The sequence below is a fragment of the Mus pahari genome, chromosome 11, assembly GCF_900095145.1.
Source record: "Mus pahari chromosome 11, PAHARI_EIJ_v1.1, whole genome shotgun sequence".
In the NCBI taxonomy this organism is placed as follows: Eukaryota; Metazoa; Chordata; class Mammalia; order Rodentia; family Muridae; genus Mus; species Mus pahari.
Window position 1 is genome coordinate 6,277,015 of NC_034600.1, and position 25,897 is coordinate 6,302,911.

General features: G+C 39.9%; 3 protein-coding genes across 4 annotated transcripts in view; 1 reads left to right on the forward strand and 2 right to left on the reverse strand.

Annotated features, from left to right (window-relative positions):
- Ccdc127 (coiled-coil domain containing 127) overlaps positions 1 to 6,150 on the forward strand; it is a 7,696-nt gene extending 1,546 nt beyond the window's left edge. Inside the window, exons 2-3 of the mRNA XM_021208639.2 lie at positions 1,203 to 1,333; positions 4,922 to 6,150. Coding sequence (XP_021064298.1) covers positions 1,213 to 1,333; positions 4,922 to 5,583 — 783 coding nt within the window. The 5' untranslated portion in view covers positions 1,203 to 1,212 and the 3' untranslated portion in view covers positions 5,584 to 6,150. The remainder of the gene's footprint in view (positions 1 to 1,202; positions 1,334 to 4,921) is intronic.
- Positions 6,151 to 9,009: 2,859 nt separating this feature from the next.
- Lrrc14b (leucine rich repeat containing 14B) lies at positions 9,010 to 12,732 on the reverse strand. Its single transcript, XM_021208638.2, has 2 exons — positions 11,807 to 12,732; positions 9,010 to 10,115 (listed from the first exon to the last, which is right to left on the reverse strand). The coding sequence occupies exons 1-2, from the start codon at positions 12,691 to 12,693 to the stop codon at positions 9,470 to 9,472; spliced, it is 1,533 nt and encodes a 510-aa protein (XP_021064297.1). The 5' UTR covers positions 12,694 to 12,732; the 3' UTR covers positions 9,010 to 9,469.
- Positions 12,733 to 19,578: 6,846 nt separating this feature from the next.
- Positions 19,579 to 25,897, reverse strand: part of LOC110329223 (zinc finger protein 420-like) — a 13,659-nt gene continuing 7,340 nt past the window's right edge. The window contains exons 3-5 of one of the 2 annotated variants that reach the window (XM_021208816.2): positions 25,196 to 25,322; positions 23,844 to 23,939; positions 19,579 to 21,441 (exon numbers count right to left, since the gene is read on the reverse strand). In XM_021208816.2, coding sequence (XP_021064475.2) covers positions 20,261 to 21,441; positions 23,844 to 23,939; positions 25,196 to 25,322 — 1,404 coding nt within the window. In that variant the 3' untranslated portion in view covers positions 19,579 to 20,260. Of the gene's footprint in view, positions 21,445 to 23,843; positions 23,940 to 25,195; positions 25,323 to 25,897 lie in introns of both variants that reach the window. The other variant, XM_029544022.1, reaches the window with a different exon arrangement.

A 25,897-nucleotide genomic window follows, 5' to 3' on the forward strand; every position in this document is an offset into this window, starting at 1 on the left:
AAAAAAAAAAAAAAAAAAAAACACTAAAACTTTCAAAATTTGGGTTGAATTACATATTTCTTATATGTATCTTGGTTAACTATTTTGTGTTTATTGTATTTGTACATATAAGCAAGCTGAATGATTTTATGACTTTACATTATGAAAACACCCATCTAATATGAATACTTTTTATTTTATTTTTTGCTTATTTGAGACAGAGACTTTCTGTATAGACCTGGCTGTCCTAGAACTCACTATGTAGACTAGACTATCTTCAAACTCAAAGAGATCAGCCTGCCTCTGCCAACTTGAATTCTGAGATTAAAAGCATGCACCAACATGCCTGGCCAGTATGGGTAGTTTGTAGACTAGTAAATTTATATTAATATTGGTCTCCAACCTAGTCTGTGAGTTATACCCTAATATGAAGCAAGGGATTTCTGTAATCCTGATCATGACCCGCATGTAAAAAGCTTTTCTTCGATTTTTGTCTGTAGAAAACTGCTCATTCTTCACACCCCAGGTCGTATAAAGCAAATGTCTTTTGTCAATTCACTTTTATTATTTTATTGTTATCGCTGTACAACTGTATTAAAATCTTACAGAGACAACCAATAAAGAACATGTACAGTCATGCATCACTTAGTTAACAGTGGAGACGGATTTGGAGAAATGTACTGATAGGGGATTCCAATTTTATGTAAATCCAAGAGTGAGCTGAGCCTGCTCTGACATTAAGCAATATTAACATGGAACTACTATATGTGTAGCTCATTGTTAACCATAATTTTTTTAGGGTTTGTGATGGTATGTGTACAGTTAAAGGACATTTGATTTATTATAAATAATCAGTATAGGCACCCAAATGCTTACCAATCATACAGAAACACTTCTCAGGCACTCCTCGAATGATGTCTAACCAATTAGCTGGGTATGCTGAGATGCCTTCTTTTGGTCATGTTGACACACAAGATAATAATCATTACAACAACCATACATCTAAACTTGAAGGGAGAAATCACTACATTCTACTTGTACTTCACTTGAGACATGCCCTCCACACAACACTGTGACTTCTTGAAATCACATAGGATGCAATGCTGTGCAGTTCATAAAGCTTAAAATTATTTTCTTGACTAAAATAATGTATATAGATGATATAATCATAATAGCCATACTCTTTCTTTTATAAAGTTAATATCTTTTTCATTGTCTTCAAGGTATAGCTCCATGAATAACTTAAACGATCCCCCAAATTGGAATATCAGGCCCAATTCCAGGGCTGATGGGGGTGATGGAAGCAAGTGGAATTATGCCCTGTTGGTGCCAATGCTCGGATTGGCAGCATTTCGTAAGTTATTTTCTTTTTTGGTCCAAAATTATGCCAGGAGTACCCGGGTTGCTGCATGGGCAGGACACTAGAAGACTGGCTTTAGGACTTGACCAATACAGTGCAGTTTTATCCTATACAGTGACTCTGTGACAGCGTTAGCCTTTCTGATCCTCAGTTTACCTAGTTTTTCCTAGAAGGTAGCTTATCCTGCCTCAATTCATTGTGAGGATTAAATAATGCAGAAGCATTTGGTGTAGGTTAGGTTTTAATAAGCTTTAGCTTTCTCCCATTGCTTCACTGTTCTAAGGAGACTTCTTTGCCTTAATTGCCTTCCTTGAAACCTACAGAGAAACTGACCTGAAAGAAAAACAGGTAGGATATATGTTTAGTATATTTGGGCGAGCTTGCACATGAAAAAAAAACTATACAGGCTAGAAATCCTCACATTTAAATTAAGTAAACACCACTGAGACTCTTACCAGTCATACACGTACATGCTCACGTGCGCTCTCGCGTTCTCTCTCTCTCTCTCTCTCTCTCTCTCTCTCTCTCTCTCTCAGAGCTATACCTTGATGAAAATGACAAAGATACTAACTATATAAAAGAAAGAGTATGGCTATTATGATTATATTATCTGTAGTAATTTTAGTCAAGAAAATAATTTTCAGCTTTATGTGCTGCACAGCATCACATCCTATGTGATTTCAAGAAGTCACAGTGTAGTGTGGGAGGCATATCTCAAGTGAAGTATATCTTCACCTGTGATGGGAACACATCACTGATGTAGAACTGGCTTATATTTCTTCATGTCTTGTGGTCCTGGTTGTCATCTAATATGAGAACTGATGATTCAGGAAATCAAAAGCAAATACTGTCCTATATGTATAGTGATCATTCCTGTACAGTAGCGTTTTTTGTGCCTGAATTTCTCAGTTCATAAGTTTGCCATGGAGGAAGTGGGGAATGTCTTAGTCAGGTTTTCTATTTCTGCACAAACATCATGACCACGAAGCCAGTTGGAGCTGGGCGTGGTGGCGCATGCCTTTAATCCCAGCACTCAGGAGGCAGAGGCAGGCGAATTTCTGAGTTCAAGGCCAGCCTGGTCTACAAAGTGAGTTCCAGGACAGCCAGGGCTATACAGAGAAACCCTGTCTCGAACCCCCACCCCCATCCTCCCAAAAAAGAAGCAAGTTGGAGAGGAAAGGGTTTATTCAGCTTACATTTCCACATTGCTGTTCATCACTAAAGGAAGTCAGGACTGGAACTCAAGCAGGTCAGGAAGCAGGAGCTGATGCAAAGGCCATGGAGGGATGTTCCTTACTGGCTTGCTCAACCTCTCTTATAGAACCCAAGACTACCAGCCCAGGGATGGTACCACCCACAAAGGGCCTCTCCCCCTTGATCACTAATTGGGAAAATGCCCCACAGCTGGATCTCATGGAGGCACTTACCCAACTGAAGCTCCTTTCTTTGTGATAACTGCAGCCTGTGTCAAGTTGACACACAAAACCAGCCAGTACAGGGGGATCTGAGCATTTCCTGCAACCAGTCCAGGACCATTCCAGATGGTGCCATCTAAAGACTCCTTCCAGTCTTCCTCTCTCAGTGCACTGTTTAGCATAAAAAGGCATCTATTGCTGTGGTTCTTTGAGTAGCTTGAAAGCCTTAAAATCATATAACTATTATAAGAGGGTTCTTATTTATCAGTGCTGTTAGTCAGTTTGAGTGAATGAGTTAGCTTTGAGACTATGAAAGGCCCTGTCATGTTCCATGAATTTTTCAGACTTATGTGTAGCTTTAATACCAACTCATAACTCCCAAATTCATGCTTTTCCTTTATGTATGTTCAAGTTGATAAGTTTTGTACTGAGAAGGATTGAAGAATTTTATTTTTTGTATTGATAATTCTGGTTAAATAATGCATTCAGGGATAACTGTTGAGTTTTTGTTACTTTAAAGCAGGGTCTCACTATACTGACCTCAAGCTCACAATCCTCATGCCTCAGTTTCTCAATTGTCGACATAGGTATATGCCAGGACAGCCTAAATCAGAGGTAAATTTTTAACTTTGCATTCTTATAAGGATTTTCTACAAGTAAGTTACTACAAGTTTGAGAAGGTGTATTGCAACATGCAGATATCAACTAGACTTCATCATGATCTTGAAGTAACAGCAGATGAATACCTTACTTGACTAACAACCACCGATGGATGAGAATCTACTTTTATTCTGATGATTTAAATTTCACAACCAGTCCCCCACCCCTGCTTCTTCCTTTATTCCCACCCACCTTTCTTTCTTTCTTTTCTTTTTTCTTTCTTTCTTTCTTTCTTTCTTTCTTTCTTTCTTTCTTTCTTTCTTTCTTTTCTTTCATGGTTCTGATGATCAAGCCAGGAGCTTTGTATATGCTAGACAAGAGCTCTATCACTGAGCTACATCCATAGCCCCAAATCTTATAACTTTTAATACAATTCAGAAACTGGTAAAGTTGTGCTTACTTTGAAAACTGTCTGGTTTTTTTTGTCAGGCTTATATCTCCTTGTCTCTGCTGTGCCTTCTCATTCCCTAGCTCTCTGTTCATTTTCCCCTTCCTCTCTCATCCTTCTCTCTCCCTTACCTTCTCTTCTCTTACGTAATAAAGAAACTGTCTTAGATCTAAAAAGTGAAGTGTCTGGTATAGCAAGCTTAATCACTTAGTACAGCTCAGTTTAGTCAAAAGAGACAGTTTTGAGACCATCGTAGACCACATACAGTTGTGAAAAGTGACACAGAGATAATATTGTTTGCTCAGTTCTCCTAGTGGTTACTTCATACAGACTTATCATGGGACTCAGGGTCTTGTGTTTGTCAAGATAGCATTACATTTTGAAGGGACACCTGTTACTTCATAGCCACACTTTCCTCTGAAACCTCATAACCACTTATCTGGGAACCTATTGGTTCAGAATGTTATTTAAGCCGAGGTTTGAAGTTATGTGGCTATTTTAAAGTCTTTCTCAGATAACACCAAATCTGCTTTGGTACGATTTTTGTTTTGTTTTGGGTTGTTTTGTTTTGGTTTGGTTTTTGCTTTGACCTCTGCACAGTTTGGATGACCAGGCTGTTCTTGGGCGTGGAATCCACCTCTTGCTCAGCCTACCAAGTACTGGGATTACAAACACTTGTACTGAGTCCAACCTAAGGTTGAACTTCTTCACCTAACAGCAAACCCACCAGGTTTAAGTTATATACAGATGATAGCTGGGCTTCCAGCAATATTCGAAGGCCATCCATATTAATTTTTTAAACATTGGCAATAAGTCATGGAGCACTGAGGGAGAGCACGTAAGTAAAAAAAAAAAGTGGTAAATTTTTCCAGCCATGAATATTAGACACTAGAAGAAGAACATCGTATGTGCTACTTTAAGTGCCCAGAACTGGTCTGATTTTAGGATAAGAACTTTGCCAATTTTTTTATCTACAAAGTTTTAATGTCTTGGGACCTTTGAATTTTTAGGCTTTTACTGAAATACTGTCATTACTATATTATGTATTTTCTTTAAGTAGTCATAGGATTTTAGTTAGATCTCTTCATGTGTCTTCCTCATCTTTTTTATTCATGTCAGGTTGGATTTGGTCTAGGGAATCCCAAAAAGAAATAGAAAAAGCAAGAAAAGCATATCATCAGAGAACAGCTGCTTTCCAACAGGATCTTGAAGCTAAATACCATGCTGTGATCTCAGAACATCGACGCGCTGTTGCTCAGCTGTCTTTGGAACTGGAAAAAGAGCAAAATAGAACAACTAGTTTTCGAGAAGCCCTTATCTCTCAGGGTCATAAGTTGGCAGAAGAAAAGAAGCTTCTTGAACAGGAACGGGCTCAGATAAAGCAAGAAAAAAGCCGGCTTCAGCCTCTGAGAAATGTCTATTTGAGCTGCCTGCAAGAAGAGGATGACTGGCAGAGGAAAGCCCAGCTTATGCTGAAAGAGGTGGGAGAAGCTCTTGAGGAACGCCAAAATATCTATTGTAGCCTGATTATTCCCCGTAGTGCACGACTAGAGCTGGAGAAGAGCTTACTGGTACGCACATCTGTTGACCCAGTGGCTGCTGACCTAGAAATGGCAGCTGGCTTATCTGACATATTTAAGCATGATAAGCATTGTGGCGATGTCTGGAACACCAACAAACGTCAAAATGGGAAACTCATGTGGATGTATCTTAAATATTGGGAACTACTTGTCGAACTTAAAAAATTTAAGAAAGTAGAGAAGGTCATATTAGAAAAATAAGAATGAAATGAAACTCATGGCCAGAGGGGGCCATTTACCATGGCCATCTGCATTCTGGGTTCTCTGATATTTACTCTGTTCCTTTGCCACCAAAAGTGGCCCAGTACAGCTACTCTTTGTGAAAACTCAAGTCTTTCCACCCTTTGAGCAGTACAGTAGGGCCTTAGATAATATTTTTCTGTGATGCTATGCAGCTATTAGAGATACTTTTTTTGAAACATTTTTGAGCTGCTAATATTTAGCAAAACAAGTATAACTACATATTTTAGTTTTAAGGGAAAAAAATAGAATATTCTTACTCTAAGAAATGTTCTGTCAGTTTTTACTTCTCTACTCCCTTTCCTGATTTCATGTAGGAGTGGTTGAGTAATATAGTAGTTATATTACCAAAGTTTATCTTGTTTGGAACACTCCACCACCACCATAAAAACAAAAAAACCACCAAGTATTTCTTATGCCCAGCTGGTACCCCAGTGAATATTTAGAATTGAGCTGGTCCTGTATTCAATAAGCATGTTATTTACTAGCAATGATATGTAGTCAATAATATTTGTCATTTAAAGGTAATGGTGTTACCTTTTGTGTGACGCTTTACTTTTTTTTTTTTTTTTTGAGACAGTCTTACTACATAGCCCAGGTGGGCCTCATATGTGCAGTCTTCCTGTTTCAGGCTCCCATGTACTGTGATTACAAGTGTGTATTACATTCTTGGGTTGATGATTTTGCATGTATTGATAAGTACTTATAACTCATTTACATACAGCTTATATGAGTTGACCCTTTGTACATAACTTACATAATCCTTACTCTGCTTTTATGAGCCAAGTACTATTATCTTGTAAATGGTAATTTCTCAAGATATCCAGGTTCTGTGACTTACCATCATTTCTAAAACTCTACCTATGGTTGCCCTCAGGACTAAGATTTGTGATAGCAAGAAATATAAAATTAACAGAGAATAGGCATGTAGAAGAGTCTAGAAGGAGCCAGATGGAGCCACCAAGGGTTGCACTGTAGAATCACAGGAAGCATTGTTTAGTTTAGGGGTATGACTAGAAACATGACAAATCCCAGGAAAGCTCACTAGAGACTATCAAGATTTTAATAGAGTGAAATCTACTAGTGTGATCCTTCACACCAGTTCCATTCCCACAGGAAGGCAAGTGGTAGAGGTCACTCATAGTCTGTAAGCAGTTTAGGTATGGTGAGCCACTCTTGCTAGTTACCAGCACTAGGTACTCCCGGCATCTAGACACCTATTAGGGACTAGCCTTGTGTGAGGATGCACTGTGAAGTCTGTTAAGTGAACTTTTCCACATAGCCTTCTTTTACAGAGGACAGGGATCCAGAGCCTTGATATGGAGGAAGTAATCTGTCTAGGTCATAGGTTGTATTTTGTTGGAATGGATCTGAGTTGGGTGTTTGATTTACAGACATTGAAACCTGTGTGTGGTTATTTGTCAGTGGCCATGCAGGAAGTGAACAAAGTGGTCAGTTTGTGTTCAGATCCTATATTCTACCCTGTGCATATCTTTCTGTGTAGAGAGATGGCAAACTTGAAAATACCCAGAAAACAGTTCAGTTATAGAATGGTTGAGGAGCACTTGGCTCATGCTTCATATTCTACATTTAGTTCTCAGAACTATCTTGTTGACAGAGTTGACAGCAGGCACTCTGAGCAGAAGCCAGGTAATTCCAGCTTCAGATAAAGCTCTTGTCAATAGATATTTACCATGCCTTTCTGCTGTATTACCAGTATTTTGAGGAGTTATTTTTTTCTAGTACATCTAAGAAACAATTTTTTAAGATTGTATTTCCTAATTCATTAGATCCTTGAAGGAAGCCGCATAAGTTTCCACTGGTTTGCCCATATGATCTTGAACAGACCACTTCATGGCTTTCTCTAAGGTTTATCTTTTTTAAGTATTTTTTAAAGATTTTATTTATTATTATATGTAAGTATACTGTAGCTGTCTTCGGACACACCAGAAGAGGGAGTCAGATCTCATTACAGATGGTTGTGAGCCACCATGTGGTTGCTGTGATTTGAACTCTGGACCTTTGGAAGAGCAGTCAGTGCTCTTAACCGCTGAGCCATCTCTCCAGCCCTAAGGTTTATCTTTTAAAATGACACATTTTCCATGGGAATCACATCACTGTTTGAGTCTGTGGCATGGCCACCTTCCATCCTAAGTTTGCTTTCTATCTTTTTTTTTTTTTTTTTTTTTTGGTTTTTCAAGACAGGGTTTCTCTGTGTAGCCCTGGCTGTCCTGGAATTCACTTTGTAGACCAGGCTGGCCTCGAACTCAGAAATCCGCCGGCCTCTGCCTCCCGAGTGTAGGGATTAAAGGCATGCGCCACCGCGCCCGGCTTGCTTTCTATCTTTTTAAACTGAAAATGTTAGTAGCATATTTTATTGCTCTTCAGGGTCAAGTGGAAGTAGACAGACCTTGGGAGTAGAGATACCATAGGAGGATCTGGAATGGTTTACCTGTGGGAAGAGGTATCACAGGAGGTCCTGAAATGGGGAGGTACCTGAGAAGGGTCACATGGAGAAGAACTACAAGTGGGAGTCAAGTCCCTTGGTTGGCACATGGGTGGTTATAGAGCTAAGTTTTCTACTTCAGTCACAAAAGAATTATTTTCATACTCTTAAGTTTTAAAATTTTAGATTGTTAAATAAAACTTTACATAAGTTAAGCCACACTCCTGTTTTATTAGCATTTAATTACAGTAGTACTTTGGCAAAGCAAATACTGGAAATAAAGTCTAAACAAGTCTTTCTTATGTGATTTGTTTCTCAAAGCAGTTGCAAAGGGTCAGGCCTCAGCCATTCTGAGGAGCAGTAATTTGGGTGAATTATAGATATGTTAACATTTACAAAGTTCATTCTTAAAAACCGAGTCACAACACATTTCAAAAAAATCACCTCAGAGTCTTCAGTAAATTTACAACTTTGTAATGTGCTACATTCATAGCTCTCCTCTGTCACATGTGGCTGCATATACTGTTCAGGTTAGATATGCCTGTCTTAGAGTCTGAACTCTGAGCAGAAAACAGGATCAGAGTATGCCAAGAAACATTGGGCATATTTCAGCGACTAGATGTCCTCAGTCACCAAAAGACTAAAAATCTGCTTCAATTGAAAACAAAGCTAAAACAGCTACTGATAGAAAAATTGATCATTACCCCAACCCCCCACATTTCTATGTAGGCAGATGTCATCTGGTAAAATGTACAGCAGATAGAGCATAACTGAACTGGTAGCTCAGGGGTCTGGTTCACTTTTATTTTCAGTGTCTATTTTTTTTAAAAGATAAATCTTATTTCTTTATTATATGTAAGTACACTGTAGCTGTCTTCAGACACTCCAGAAGAGGGAGTCAGATCTTGTTAAGGATGGTTGTGAGCCACCATGTGGTTGCTGGGATTTGAACTCTGCACCTTTGGAAGAGCAGTCGGGAGCTCTTACCTGCTGAGCCATCTCACCAGCCCCCCAGTGTCTATTTTTTATGAGCTGTTGCTTCTATACATTTTGATAAACATGTGATGAATTTTCTCATTTCTCCCCCTCACAGATTCAGAGCTAGGTAGTTTACCCTGCTCCCACTACATTCTGCCCTGGTGATCACATTCTCCACCTTCTATCTTGGTTTGAGGTGGCTTCCCCTCTGCTTTAAGATCTTGCTGTGCTAACACACAGGAGCACCTCATGTCTCATTTAAATATCTGGCTTCCGCTTAGAGCGTGTAATGAGTATCCCTGCAGTTTTCTCTAAGAAAATCTGTGGCAGTGTTGCTGGTGACAAATGGTTGAGCCTGATCTGGTCCAGGACTGACCTCAGGGCATTAGAAATGCACAGCCTCTTATAGCATGATTCCAGAACCTACTCCATTTGTTCTAGTGCTCTGGAAAAGTTTTCCAAAGCAGTTTTGAAAGCTTGCAGCAAAAAAGTACCAAGTTCATTGCTGGTTTCATGAATGTCTGGATCAAAACTTCCAAAAAGTGGGGTGGAGGCCTGGATGTCCTCCCGGTTAGCTCGAAGCAGTACTGCTCGAAGATCCTCTGCAATCATGTCGTATTTCTGTTGGTCGAATTTGGACACTGACAGTTCATCCTGGGGGTAGATGGCACCCTCAGGGTAGCAGTCCTTTGGTACTGGGAACTCAATGTGGCGCAGCCTAGGGAGTTCGCAGAGTGCAGCAAAAAGGCGCCGGAGAGCACTGCCTGAGAGAGGGTTCCCAAGGAACTTGAACTGCTGGAGCTGGCTGCAAGGACTAAGGCCCAGAATCATCATGTTAACGTGGCTGTCTGTGATGTTGCACTCCTCTAGGGTGAGCACTCTCAGCGTTTGGGCAGCCTGGCTCAGCAGCCTGAAGAAGGTAGAAGGGTACAAATGTACCAGGTTGTGTCCACTGAGGTCCAGCACCTCCAAGTGGGCAGTGTGGTTACAGTCTGCTAAGAAGGATATGTCTTCATGGTTAAGGGCACAGTTGGCTAGGTCCAACACTCTTAGTGGGGTCTTCAAGGGGCTGTGAGGTAGGCAAAACATCACAAATGTTATGAGGGTTTTGGTGGAGGTGAATAATCTAACCACTTTTCTATCTTAGAGATCACTGACTGCAGCCTGCCAGAAACTCCAGCTGACTTCATTTCACATTAGCATATGAGTTAAGAATGATATTTTTAAGCAAAATTTAATGAATCAAAATAATTTGTGAAATGTGAAAGTCACATTTCTTCTAGAAGTCTACAGCTGTTGGGCCTGTTGAGCAGTCAATAATTGAACCTAAAATGGACTAACACCACCTTTCAAGTTAGGTAGGGAAATTATGCACATGATCTCAGAACCATCAGACTATTGGCTGTGAGAACAGCAAAAGATAGAATTAGCTTGGAAGAGAGTGCCAGTAACTAGCTTGGACGATAGAACCAGTAACGGTTTTCAGGGCTGAGAAACAAGTCCAGCAGCCTGAATGTGGGCTCCATAATCCTCAATTCACTATTCATCCAGTATCATCTGGGGGAAGTGTGTCTGGAATAACTTCCCCACCTAGGGTTCATGAGAATATACATTCTCTGGCACCCTGAACCTTTCTGGGAACACCCCCCTTTACTGCCCTTGTTAAACAAGGCAGTATGTGGTAGGGTCTTGTTCTGTCCCTACTAACCTGTTCTTGCTACCTCTCCACTGCTTGCCCATAAATGATAACCTATTACTGGGACAGTACTCTCCACGAGAAACCACCCTGACCTCAGAACTACATGGCAGCCACCCTATTGCCCTTCTTCATAGTACAGTTGTTGAGGAGGAAATAGCAGTACCAGAATTTCAGGTAAGACAATCTAGCTAACTGCTGACAGTGTTCTCGTTATGCTAAGCTGCCATCCCATTCCTATCCTGGGAAAATGTTTTAAGACACTAAATATTGGGTAATTCGTTATACAACACTAGTCAGTAGAAGATCTGGTTGCGACTTTTGTGTTACTTACTTTCTAGTTAGCTCCCTCTTTCCTCTTTCTCTTATGTCTTCTTCCTTCTACCTCCTCCCTCCCTCTCTGATGCTGAGAACTAAAACTAGGGTCCTGCTTGTTGGTATCAGGAACCAGCTTGCCAGGTTGCCTCTGAGCCCAGTGATGTCACCCATAGGCAACAGGGACGTGCACATCTGTTACCATGGCAATCACATTCCCAGAGCCCACTTCCTACCCTTACCTGGGAGCCTAAATAAAAGATAGACCCTTCCTGACTTTTGCCCCTTCTTTCCCTCTTTTCTCCCTTTGTCTCTGTCCACCCCAACCCACCCCAATAAACTTCTGCCACATGGAACTACATTGGCCTGGTGTGGTGTGTCTGGATGAGAGCTGCTATGCCAACACAACACTGCTAGTGCTTTATCACTCAACTACCCTATACTCTCAGCTCTTGTTTTTGTTTGTTGAAATAAGGCCTCTCTTTGTAGCTGACCTCAAACTTAAATGCTACTTACTGGCTTTGCCTTCTGAGCACTGGGATTATGGGCAAACCCCATGTCCAAGTTTTATTAATTGAAAGGCATCTTCCAAGCTGGTTCAGTGTTCTGATTCTTTCCTAATAGCTCTTAACTCTTGCTGGTCTGACCAACACATTCCCAGAAAACATTGTGTAAACAAATCCTATCCCTATTCCTCAGTGACTCCAGCATGCTTTACCAGACCCTGTACCCAATTATCTGAGACTTACCTAAGCAATGTTTGGATCTTCCCAGTCAGTGTAGAGAAAGCTACACTTAGCTCAGTGAGCTGGCTCATCTGGCTGAGCTCCCAGGCAATAGAGGTAAGGAGAAGATCCTCATCCTCTGGATTTGGGGCACAGGTTGGGGGAGCATCGAAGGCCTTGGTGGGCAAGGTGAGTGAAGTCAGCTGAGGGAAGCCCACCTGGGCCAGCAGCTGCTGCACATGGCCAGCATGCAACCGTACATTGTGTACTACCTCCAACTTTCTAAGGTTGCCTGGCCCAGCCAGGCCAAGAACTTGTAGGAGCTGCCCAGGGCTCAGGCTGTCTGCCCGGAGTGAAGGGCAACAGACCTGCAGAGGTGCTGGGCCTAATGGCTTCAGGGCCTGCACCACCATATCAAAGTTGCCTTCTGTGACAAAGAGGTCAGCAAAGACTTCAATGGGGTGCCCAGCTGTACAGGGCTGTCCTTGGAGCTGGCAGCAGGTCCTAGCCAGCACCTTGGTACGGCCCCACCTTCCTAGTGCCCTCCCACAAGGACATTGCTGCACCTGTACATCCTGAATGCCGGTGAAATCAGCTACCCGAAGGCGGTTGCTTCCACTTTTCAGCACATGGTCAGCTATGCCCTGCATACAGGCTTCCAGGCAGGCCTTGCAGGCACGATCACGCAGGTCTTCAGGGTGATCTGTGTTTGGCCTCAGTAGCACAGCCAGCCGGAACTCCTCCAGTGGCCAGTGACTCAGCAGAGCACGGGTTACTTCTGCCTGCTCTAAAAGGTAACTGGCCTTGAACAGAAGTGGGTAGAGGTTGTAGGCTATATTGTTCAGGTTCTCCTGGACCAGCTGGGGGTGGGACACTAAAGCTTCAGCAGAAATGAAACGAAGCGACCTCATTGTGCCCCTGGTCAGAGTGGTGCTGTCCCTGATGTTCTTCCCAAAGTGTGCAAGTGTTGTGGCTATTTTTAGCTGCTGCTGCTTCTGGGCTCAGGCCCAGAAAGTGGTAAACTGGCCCTTGTGGTCATCTGACTGCTATTTTGGTCCTTAGGTACCAGTTTGGCTGTAACTGTGGAGGCATCTGTCTGTCTTATGGCACCCTGCTGGTGAAAGCAGAGCTGCTTGGTTTTGTTGTCTGAAGTGGGACCACTAAGAGGTTAAGCTCTAGGTTCTTGCACAAGTAGCCTAAGGCTTACAATACAAATGTATATTCTGCCCAGCTGGGGTCTATCCCAGTCAGAAGATCTGAGTGAAGCAAAATCCTGAACTGCACTTGGATGGATGAAACAGTGATCTTTGGGTAATACCTAGGGGATCTTTTTGGGTAATACCTAGGAGTCAGGAATGCAAGGGCCAGGAATGTGGGGTAGGTATCTCAGACAATTCTTTTTATATTTTAAGAATACTGGCCATGAAGCTGCATCTTCTTTTATCCCCAAGATCCTTCTTTGCAGAAGAGGGAGAAACAATTTCACTAAAAAAGAATACAGACTGGGGCTGGAGAGATGGCTCAGTGGTTAAGAACACTGAGTGCTCTTCTAAAGGTCCAGAGTTCAATTCCCAGCAATCACATAGTTGTTCATGACCATCTGTAATGGGATCCAATGCCCAATTTTGGTGTGTCTGAAGAGAGTGACAGTGTACTCATATACATAAATAAATAAATTAAAAATAAATGTGATATGTATTTCCAGTGACACTCAGTTGGAGAAAACTAATTTTAAAAGGGTGGGAAGAGATGGACTAGTGAAGAAGGTGATGCTGCAAGTAAATGCAGGTACCTATAGGCTGTGGGTTCACAGCCTTAGCATAGGTAGGTATTGAATGGTTAGATCCTGCATTTTCATCATCCATATCACCTGGAATAGGCAGCTCATAGGTCCCCATGGTGCCAGCTTTATAGGAGAGTCATAATAGAGAAAGAGAGAGAGGAAGAGGTAAGAAGCAGACAGTGGCCATTCCAGGTGAGTGTCCTGTCCTCAGGTGTACCCGTTTTCCTGTGTGACCTTCTTTGACTTCCTCCTGATACAGAGCTTTATCTCTCCCAGAGACCCTGCCATCTGCAGAGATGGGAATGTGTTGCCATGGTGGAGCCCCAAGAACTGCTAGGTGGGTAGGATCTATAGAAGGTAATCCATGACAGGATTTTGCCCTAATGTCACCCCTTGCCCCCTCCCCAATCTTGGCCTCTGAAGTATTGCCATGTCTGCTAAATAAGAACCCAAGACTAGTGATACCAAATGTCTATTCTTTAAGGAATAAACTTTGAAGTAGATGTGACTAGGTTATTACTGATCTCTGTCGAAATTCACTACTGTATGAATCACTTTAAAACGTGTTTGGGAATATTAGTTTATATAGTGAATTATATAATTTTAATATGTTCCATGAGTACCTTGAATTTCCTGCCATGCTTATGGAATTCACAAGTGAAATGGATACTTACACTATTACACTTTGTGTGTACATGTGTATGTGTGTGTACCCAAGCACAGGCAATGTGTATGCCACAATATGTATGTGGCAGTCAGAGGACAGCTTGCATGAGGTAATTCTTTCCTTTTATAATGTGAGATCTGGGGATCTAACTCTGGTTGTCAGGCAGCAAATACATGTGCCTACAAAACCACCTTGTTGGCCCTGAAATGGATAATTTGGCATCATATATCTGCTTATGAAATAAAGCTTGTTTTTGTATTGATTCTCTGTGATTGCTTCTCAAATAAAGTTGTATTGCAAATACTCGTGTTCTTCTTTTGTCTGTAAGTTCTCATGACTTCATATTTCTGATTGCAAGTAAACCCAAGGCTCCAGCATTCACTTGTAATTGAAATTCTGCAATTGCAATCGAAGTTGCAATCTGCAGATTTCAACTTGAAGAGAAATGTGGCTCTTTTTTTTCTATTTTGATACAGAATTTCATGTAGCCCAGGGTAGTCTAGAACTTGCCATATAAATTTGAACCCCTGATCCTCCTGACTCTGCCTCCCAAGTGCTGATATTACAGGGATGTACCTCATACCAATCTAAGAAACCTCTTTTGAGCTTAATCTCTAAATCTCTAAGCCACCTCGCCCTTTCTCTTTACAATAACATTTAAAGAACAGTTAGCATTTCTTCCCAATTCAAGTAAGTTTTTAACTTGCAAAGCTCTCTCTCTCTCTCTCTCTCATTGCTGCTTCATCAATATAAGCGTTTCCCTGTTATATTAATTCAATCATCTGCCTTCCCATACATAAAACCCCTGAATGTTCCTATTTTTATCTTATTTGGCATGAAAGAATGTTGAGCCAAGAGAATTTGTGAGCTAGGTGGGGTGGCGCACGCCTTTAATCCCAGCACTCGGGAGGCAGAGGCAGGCAGATTTCTGACTTCGAGGCCAGCCTGGTCTACAAAGTGAGTTCCAGGACAGCCAGGGCTATACAGAGAAACCCTGTCTCAAAAAACCAAAAACAAACAAAAAAAGAGAGAGAGAGAGAGAATTTGTGATAATTTTGTGATTATTTCTTTTCTTTAAAAAATTATGAGATTCTTGTACATTCATACAAGTTGTTTTGATCCAGTCCACACTTCATTCCCTCTGCCCCTATTCCTCTTCTACCCCCACCTTAATCTCAACTATTTCCTTCCAATTTAATGTGTTCCAGCATTGCCAATGTGTATATAGGTATAAGACTATCTACTGAAGTATGAAGTAGCTGAAGTGGAAGTTTCAGTTTGGCCATGTAATGCAGACTTATGTGATGTTTTGCTGAGGTAGACTCATGTGGTGTTTTGCTGAGGAAAGATCCTTGAGAGGACATGTAATATTTGGAGAGAGTAGATAGGACTCAACTGACAGTAACAGAGCGCATGCATAGCTACCCTTGTAACATTTCATTGATCTCATGTCTTTGCTGATCTTCATTTTGTTGAGAGAAGCATAGCAGAGAACTTCTCCTGGTATCCCTCTGGTTTTGGTTGCTCCTGCTGACTCCTGCTGATTGGGAGATTGGGAGGAGGCCTGGCTGTTTCTATTGGATTCTACCACTGCTGATGATTCATATTTGGTATTCTGACATTACTGAACTGGACAGCTGGTATCCTGACAACAGATATTGAAATTGCCCCCACCCAAAGGTGAACAAGAGACTATTGTCTTCCAGGCAGCTAGAAGAGGGTCTCAAAGCCAATCCCCACAGTGACACACTTCCTCCAAGAAGGCCACACCTCCTCTGAGAGGCTCCACCCAGCAGCTGACCAGACAAGATGCAGTGACCCAGAGCCTAACATGAGGTGGAGCTCAAGAAGTCATGTGGAAGAGCTGGGGGAAGGATTGAGGAACCTGGAAGGGACAGAGACACCACAAGAAGATCAACAGCCAACTAACCTGGATACTTGGGGGCTCCCAGAGGACCTAGCCTCCCCCACAGCATATGTAGCAGATGTGCAGCTTGGTCTTCATGTGGGTCCCCCAACAACTGGAGCAGGGGCTTACCTGGCTCTGTTACCTGCCTGTGGATCCTGTTCCTTCAAATGAGCTGCCTTGTGGGAGAGGATGTACATAATCCTGAAATGACTTGAGGTGTCAGGGTGGATTGGTACCCAGGGGTGACCTCCCCCTTCTCAGAAGTGAAGGGGAGGGGGATAAAGAGAGTGGCTGTGGGCTGGTGAGATGGCTCAGCGGGTAAGAGCACCCGATTGCTCTTCTGAAGGTCCTGAGTTCAAATCCCAACAACCACATGGTGGCTCACAACCATCTGTAACAAGATCTGACTCCCTCTTCTGGAATGTCTGAAGACAGCAACAGTGTATTTACATGTAATAAATAAATAAATAAATATTAAAAAAAATTACCATGTTTAAAAAAAAAAGAGAGAGTGGCTCTGTGAGGGAGGTTACAATCAAGTTGTTAAGTGAATGAATGAATGAGGAAAACTGAGTGGTATAATCCAATCTGAAATAATCCAAATATCTGAATTATATTGTAGATTCTTTATAGGTTCAAGAACACATATAAGATGATGCTAAAAAGATGGAAAATATTTTGTGTAGTGACCAAAAGGAATATTTTGTATATGATAAAATTTAAAACAAAATAATTCATGTCAAAGTATCTACTATATTTAAGTGGGTGTGCATGTGTGCATGTATGTGTGTGTGTTTGTGTGTGTGTGTGTTCCTATGAAGGCCAGAGGTGCAGAGCACTCTGGAGCTAGATTTGCTGTTGGTTGTGAGTTGCCTGACATGTGTGCTTGGAAGCCAACTCAGGACATCTCCAAGTACAGTATGTGCTCTTAAACACATGCCATTCCTTCAGGCCCAGAAAGTATTTATGTTAAAAAAAACTATTTGAATAAGATAATCAAGACTATGATAGTAAAAAGTATCTCTCCCTAGGACAATATAATAATTAATGTGTAGCCAGGCGGTGGTGGCACACGCCTTTAATCCCAGCACTTGGGAGGCAGAGGCAGGCAGATTTCTGAGTTCGAGGCCGGCCTGGTCTACAAAGTGAGTTCCAGGTCAGCCAGGGCTATACAGAGAAACCCTGTCTGGAAAAACAAACAAACAAACAAATAATAATAATAATAATGTGTATAAAACTCATTTCATATTTCCTAAACATAGGAAGCCACTGTAAGTAAAACTGAAGAAAAATTACCACAGTATCTAGTAGGAGACTTGAATCTCCTAGTTTATTGAAAAAAGAACCAAAAGAGGCTTTTAATCAAGAAACAGAAAAACCTTTTAAACTCTCCTGTTATTCTGCACTCTGATTCTTTGTACTTGACAACAGTACAGAGTAACTCTGTGTTATTTGCTACTACTGTATCAAGAAGCTTCCTAATGAGAATTGAGAGAGATACTAATCTATGACTGTAATGATAAGTCATTAGGAGTCAGCTTAATATTGCCTTAGGTTTCTATTGCTGTGAGAAAACACAACCAAAAGCTACTTGGAGGAGAAAGGATTTATTTCACATCGCAGGTTTCAATCTATCAGGGGAAGTCAGGGCAGCAACTCAAAAACAGAAAGCTGGAGGCAGAAACTAAAACAGAGACCATGGAGGAATGCTGCTTATTTGCTTGCTACCAGGGCTTCATCCTGCTTTCTTATGCACACCAGGACTACTCATCCAGGAGTGGCACAGCCAACAGTGGGCCATGCCCTTCAACATCAACATTAACCAAAAGAATGTCCCACAGGCTTGCTTACATGCCAATCTGTTAGAAGCACTTTCCCAATTGATGTTCCCTCTTCACAAAAAAGTCTAGCTTGTGTCAAGTGGTGAAAAAAAAAATGTCATGACTTCATTGTAAAAATACAATACACCCAAAATAATGTACATATTCTATGTAATCCCCATCAAAATTCACATGACATTTTCCATAGACCTAGAAAAAAATCCTAAAATTCAGAACACAGAGGCTTTGAAAATCCTTAGTGAAAAGGCAATATTTATGGTATCATAATACATAATCTTATATTATATAGCTATACCAATAAAACCAGCATGTCACCAGCACAAAAAGACTTGTAGACCAATGGAATAGTTTACAGAATCTAGATGTAAACCCATATTCTGTAGCCACTTAATTGAGAAATTTTAGATTCATTTCTATGTGTTAAAGTGTTTTGCCTTCATGTATGTATGAGTACCAAGTGCATGCCTGGTGTCCATCTGTGTCATAAGGGGGAGGGGATCAGATCCCCTTGAACTGGAGTTACAAATAGTTGTGAGCCATGTGATTTGGTTGTTGGGAATAGAACCTTTGTCCTCTGCAAGAGCAATAAGTATTCCTAACCATTTGAGTCCTTTCTCCATCCTGTTAATTTTTTATAAAGCTTTAAAATGTACATTAAAGATGCCCTCTTTATTGAATTCTGCTGGAGCAAATAATAAAATGTGACATATAACACACATAGGTGATGTATTATTGTGAAAATATTCCTTACATAATGTGTGGCTTGAATAGAAATGGCCCCCATAGACAAATGTGTTTGTGTAAATAGATTTGTTATCTGGGTCAGTTGGAGTCAATAACTTGTAAAACTTTGTTAAAGATTTTTCTTTAAGAGATTTATTTATTTATTATATATAAGTACACTGTAGCTGTCTTCAGACACGCCAGAAGAGGGCGTCAGATCTCATAACAGATGGTTATAAGCCACCATGTGGTTGCTGGGATTTGAACTCAGGACCTCTGGAAGAGCAGTCAGTGCTCTTAACCGCTGAGCCATCTGTCCAGCCCAAAGATTTTTATAAAGGATACTTCATACCTTCCCTATGTGATGATTTCTGTGCAGTCTGGGCAGGGGCTTGTGAGTGTTAATCTAGACTCATGTTTTTTACTTCTAAAGTTGGTTAGAAAAAGTGATTTTTATTTTAAAAACTTCCAAGTTTTATTTATTTTATTTTATTTTATTTTTTGGAGAGAGAGAGAAAGAACAGAAAATTGTGTAAGGAGGTAAGGGACTATATCAGAGGTATTTGGGGAGGAGAAAAGTAGGAAAGGAAGGAACAAAAAATTTCCAAGTAATTAAAAATATTTGAAAAAAATTGTGTCATATAGAACAGAAGCTTCCAAGTTACTTGAAGAATATAAATACTGGTCAAAGAATGACAAGTCATTTCACTAACCACCAGTAAAATAGAATTAAAATCTGCTGTCTGTATCCTTGAGTAAAGTGGAATACTTTTATTTGTGATAGAATTATATATATAATTCTAGATATCATATCATATAGAATGTATGATAATACATTAAGAAACACTCACTTTTATTTACTAAAAGAACTACACTTCAAAATCTAACATATGGCCTCTGGAAGAAAGTAACTTTCGAGAACCAGTTTTGTTCTTTTGATATAATAATTTGAGATCTGTTCATTTAGTTTTGAAAAGTGAGGCTACATAGTAAATTCAATTTTATAATACATTGATATTCTTACAGAGATAAGTTATGTGCAAGATTCTGAAGTCTGTGGTATTTCTTTACATTATATCAAATAATGAGGCCCTGTAAATTATAACCAAGTCCTCAAGTTTTTGGGACATTCCATATATTCACTGGATTTGTCTCATATAATTTCCTTATATTCAATAAGATCTGAGGTGTGCAGAAAGACTTGCTTATATTCTTTTTATTTACATGTTTGTAGTTTAAGTATTTTGCTTTTCTGAGGTACAAATATTAAGACTAAATTCCTCCTACTCATTACATGTATAAAGTTTCTATCTAGTATAAACTCACTGATGGTTAATGAAGATCAAGCTTTAGTTAGAGGCTGTGCAACATTATTTCTATTTGCAAGGTTTCTTACCAATACAAAATCCCTGGTCATTGATTATGGCATGAATAAATGATTTGACACATATTTTAATTTGTAAAGTTTCTCTTATGCATAAAATTTTGATGTTTTAGAAGTATAAAATAACTGTTAAACACATTGCCTCCATCTCTGCATTTATAGGGTTACTCTTTAGTACGTATGGATTCTATGGTATTGAGGAAGGGCTTCACCATTATTAAAGGCTTTCCCAGAATCTTCACAGTTGTAGAGTTTTTCTCTAGTATGAATTCTTTGGTGTTGTTTAAGGTTTGAAGAACAGTTAAAACCCTGTCCACATTTTTCACACTTGTAGGGTTTCTCTCCAGTATGGATTCTTTGGTGTTGACTAAGAGCTGAACAATTATTAAATGCTTTGCTACATTTTTCACACTTGTAGGGTTTCTCTCCAGTATGAATTCTTTGGTGTTGAATAAGGGCTGAAAAATTATTAAAGGCTTTGCTACATTCTTCACATTTATAGGGTTTCTCTCCAGTATGAATTCTGTGATGATAATTAAGGTGTGAAGAAGAGTTAAAGGCCTTGCCACATTCTTTGCACTCATAAGGTTTCTCTCCAGTGTGAATTCTTTGGTGATGAGTAAGGCTTGAACTATTATTAAAGGCTTTGCCACATTCTCTGCATTTGTAGGGTTTCTCTCCAGTATGAATTCTTTGGTGTTGAATTAGGGCTGAACAATTACTAAAAGCTTTGTCACATTCTTTACATTTATAGGGTTTTTCTCCAGTATGAATTCTCTGGTGTCGAGTAAGGTAAGAGACCATGGTAAAAGCTTTGCCACATTCTCTACATTTGTAGGGTTTATCTCCAGTATGAAGTATCTGATGATAATTAAGATATGAAGAACAGTTGAAGGCCTTGCCACATTCTTTGCATTTGTATAGTTTTTCACCTGTGTGAATTCTCTGGTGCCTATACAGGTGTGAAGAACAGTTAAAGGACAAGCCACATTCTTCACATTTGTAGGGTTTCTCTCCAGTGTGAATTCTTTGATGCTGTGTAAGGCTTGAAGACCAGTTAAAAGCTTTGCCATATTCTGTGCATTTATAGGGTTTCTCACCAGTGTGAATTCTCTGATGCTTATACAGGTGAGAAGAACAGTTAAAAGCCTGACCACATTGTTCACATTTGTAGGGTTTCTCTCCAGTGTGAATTCTTTGATGTGGGGTAAGGCTTGAAGAACAGCTAAAAGCTTTGCCACATTGTTCACATTTGTAGGGTTTCTCTCCTGTATGAACTCTCTGGTGTTGAAAAAGGAGTGAATTCCGAACAAAGGTCTTGTTACATTCTTTACATTTATAGGGTTTTGTTCCTGCTGAATAAATGGTGAGGTATTAATAAAAATGACAATCTTTATATTTATAATACTTATCATTAACATATATATTTTTATTCCATTACATTTTTATATAAAAATTTACCTTCACAACATCAACCAGAAAATATAAACATATTTCTACAGCCCAAATCACTATAGCATTATTCAGAAAGTAACACAGGCAGAAATAACCTAAACTTCCATTGCACTGAAACAATGAAGACAATATGGAATATACAAATAATATTCAACCTGTAAAAGGTACTCATATATTATCTGCCATGAAGACAATTCTTAAAGAATAAATAAAAATAAAACACAAAGATATTATATGACTTGAATTACTTGAAGATTCTATAGTAAAAAAATTTGAGGGGCTGGAGGGATGGCTCAGTATATAATATACTTTTATATAATTTTTATACAATTAAAATAAGTTTAAATTTATCAAACTTATTGTTAATAAATTTAAATTTATCTGTAGATCACATAAGTTTCAGTAAAGGCAATGTATTTATTCATAAATATGATAAAATTAGCATAATTTCTACTAATATTCATTTGGCAGGATAAAAAAACTCTTGAGTGTGGTATGAAAACATGGGAACAGGTAAATAAAAACTAAATTGTATTGGAAATATATAGTTAATAGATATTTTATTGTCTTACATTTTCTTTTCTCCCTCCAGTGGAATAAATATTATTATTATTATTATTATTATTATTATTATTAACCTTATTCACTTTATATCTCATTCACTGCACTCCTCCCAGTCATCTGCTCCCACAATCTCTCTCCATCCCCACTTTCCTTCTCTGAGTGGGTATGGTGCCCCTGGGTATCCCCCCTCCCTGGCATGTCAAGTCTCAATAAGGCTAGATATATCCTCTACAACTGAAGCCAGACAAGGCAGTCCGGCTAGAAGAACATGCTGCACAAGCACCAATCCCTGACACTATTAATAAGCATACTCTGTTATGCTTGCAGACAGGAGTCAAGCCTGGCTATCCTGAGAGGCTCCACTCACCATCTGACTAAGAGAGATGCAGATACCCAGAGTGTCAAACAGTGGATGGAGTTTGGAAGCTCTTACAGAAGAATAGGAGGGCCAGGTGTGGTGGCGCACGCCTTTAATCCCAGCACTACTTGGGAGGCAGAGGCAGGTGGATTTCTGAGTTGGAGGCCAGCCTGGTCTACAAAGTGAGTTCCAGGACAGCCAGGGCTCCACAGAGAAACCCTATCTCGAAAAAAAAAAAAAAAAAAATAGGAGGAAAGATCACAGTCCCAAAGGGGATAAGAACTCCATAGGAAGACCAACAAAGCCAACTAACCTGGACCCTTGAGGCTCTCAGAGACTGAAAAACCAACCAAAGAACATACAAGGGCTGGACCTAGGCTTCCCTGTACATGTGTAGCAGATGTGCAGTTTGGACCTCATGTGGGTCCTGAACAACTGGAGCAGGGACTATCCCAAAACCTGTTGCCTATCTATGGGATATGGTCTTACATTTTGTTAACTGCCATCCAATCAGAATATATCTAAACAACTTCTTTGTGAGAAACTGGAATGGAAAAAACACATCCACAGAAAATGGAATTCCAAGTAAAACAAGAAGTATCATGAATCTGTAAAATTCTGAAAGAATAAGAAGAAAAACCTTCTGCCAGATATATATCCTTTTGGATGGGACTATATAAAAACTCATGTATTTTAAGTCATTGACATTCAGAGTTTGAAAAATAAAGTCATTAAAAAATACATTCACAGAGAGCTCTGAGGAGACAATTTTAATCAATAAGCATATAGATAAAAATAGAGAAACTCACTTGTGGCTACTATATTATAATGGTTTGACGCAAGAGTTCTTTAGAAGTATATATAAATGTCTGAGGTCTACACAATAATGAAGCATCTATCACGATGTAGGTCTTCATAGGCAAAAGGAATTACTTTGATAGTCATTAATGAGTGCAGAGATCACTGGAGGAGAAGAACAAAACTCAGAGGGCTTAAAAGTATGATATGATATCCACATGAGATGTCCTTAGTTAGAGAATTAAATGGAGATTCCTCAAAGTGATTTCTGTGAAATAGCTTATCAATCCACATTTTATTATTTATTTGTTTGTTTTAAAGATTTATTTATTTATTATATTTAAGTACACTGTAGCTGTCTTCAGACACTCCAGAAGAGGGAGTCAGATCTTGTTACAGATGGTTGTGAGCCACCGTGTGGTTGCTGGGATTTGAACTCCGGACCTTCAGAAGAGCAGTCGGGCGCTCTTACCTACTGAGTCATCTCACCAGCCCTCAATCCACATTTTAGAAGTCTGACATTCTGTTGGAGTTTTGGGTCTCTCATCTGTGTCCCCTCATTCATACTGCCCAACATACCTGGGTATGTAGCTACTGTTGCTTGTTGTTTCACATCCCAAGACTGTTGTCTTTTTTCCAGAAATGTGACCAAATATGGCTTAGAGAAAGCAAGACCTGTTTGTAGAAAAATGGAGCATGATGCTTTAAGTTGTTCTCTGGGAAATCAGCATTTCTATCCTAGTATTATGCTTATAAGGAAAGAAGACTAATGAAAGCTTGTAGGAAAAAATATTTCTCTAAATGTTTCCTAATATGTAGGACCGTGAAAGGCAGCCTGATTCCTGGTTGAGCTAAGGTTAGAAACCCCGGTGACCCTAAATGAACAACAGGTACTTTGCCTGGTTCCTGGACACTAGGCTCCTGACAATTAGCCAATAAACTCCCCTTCCCAGACACTTCTCCTTACAAAAGGTATTTAACCCCATCCTGAGAAGTGGGGTATGGTTTTACTCATCCATTTTCTGCCATGACAATAAATGCCTTAAAACCATGCATGGATTGTCTCTTTTCATCAGGATCTGCCATGGGTTGCCATAGAAAAGGCCTTTGCCTATTGAACTGTGTTTAGTCTCCAGTATAAGGCCTCTCTGTGCTCCCAGACATGACCATCAAGCCAAGCCAACCAGCCACCAACAAGCCAAGGACTCCTCCCTGTGGGATCCAGTTGGAGTTCTCCTCTTTTCGCCCATGGCTCCAGGCCAGATCCAGCCCATGGGCCTCCACTCAATTCTCAGCTCTTCTGCAGCTCCCAGTGACACCTGAGTGCCCAAGAGCCTGAAAAACAGATGGCCCTGGCCTCCCAGCAGGCCGGGGACCCCCAAGCCAACTCCAGCTGTCCCTGGAACCTCAGACTGTACTCTCCCACCCCTGGAGCGGTGTCCTGCAGCTTCCCCATAGCCCCAGACACCCACCCGGCATGGGCTAAGCATAGTCAAAACTCTCTCATTCTGTCTTCCCCAGTGGCCCAAGCCCAGTGTCAGAGCAGACACAGGACCCCATTTAACCCTACCCTGATAAACATATTATAATACATAGGAAGATTTTATAATTTGTAAGTCTTGAGCTTTACCTACAAATACAGAAAATTTTAAATTAAAAGGTGTATTGTTTTACTTTAAGATGTGTGAGGTATGTCTCGTTCAACTGAATTTCTAAAATTGCTACTAGAATAAAGAATTCATAATTTAAGACAAAAGAGATTAAAAGTAGAAGGAACATAATAAAACTTATCTAAATGATTATCAAACATCCCTTTATTTTTTTCCTTAAAAGCAGAAATATAAAATTCATTGATATAAAACATAAGCTCCCAGACATTTTCTATAAATGTTGACAACGAATTAAGAATTCAGTAGGGAAGTGATGCTCACCCAGAGAGACAAGATTGCTGTAATTCTCTAACATCACATCCCTGTACAGATCCCACTGAACAGGGTCTAGGCATTCACATTCCTCTGGTGAGAAATTGATGGCCACATCCCTGAATGACAACCACCCCTGAAATAAAATAAATTAATTGCAAAAGTAAATAGTTACCAATCAATGAAGTTATATTTTTGCTGACAGTGTAAAGTGCCCCTCATAAGTAGTCAGCATGATTTAAATTGGCATTGGTTAAAAACAATCATTGGCTTTAATACAAAAAGATTCATTACACTTATATATTGAATCTCAGTTTAAGTACATAATAGCATAGACTTTGATAAATATAAACTGCCAACTATTTCTGCTAACATGTAGAATAAATGTTGAATTATGGTTAAAGTTTACATGAAGGCTTAAAGCTGGAAGGTAATTTTAATTTCACTTTCAACATACTACTATTATGGATCTAGGAGTTAATTTCTAGGATCTATCCCAGAAGAAATTCCATTCTTAAGCACTATGCTGAGGAATAATTTAAAACATTTATTAAGAGGGACAAAAGGCTTTGTAGGCTACTGTAGTTTTTGCATTTAGGTGTTGATGTGGGTGGAGCTTCACAGTTCCATCATACTTCTTTTTTTTTTTTTTTTTTTTGGTTTTTGGTTTTTCGAGACAGGGTTTCTCTGTATAGCCCTGGCTGTCCTGGA

What these genes read in the sequence shown, in the direction of transcription:
- Lrrc14b (XM_021208638.2), bottom strand. Translation starts at nt 12,693, where the DNA reads ATGAGGTCGCTTCGTTTCATTTCTGCTGAAGCTTTAGTGTCCCACCCC. An exon ending in AAGATCCAAACATTGCTTAG is followed by an intron (nt 10,116 to 11,806) that starts GTAAGTCTCAGA and finishes CCTACCTCACAG; the next exon opens with CCCCTTGAAGACCCCACTAA.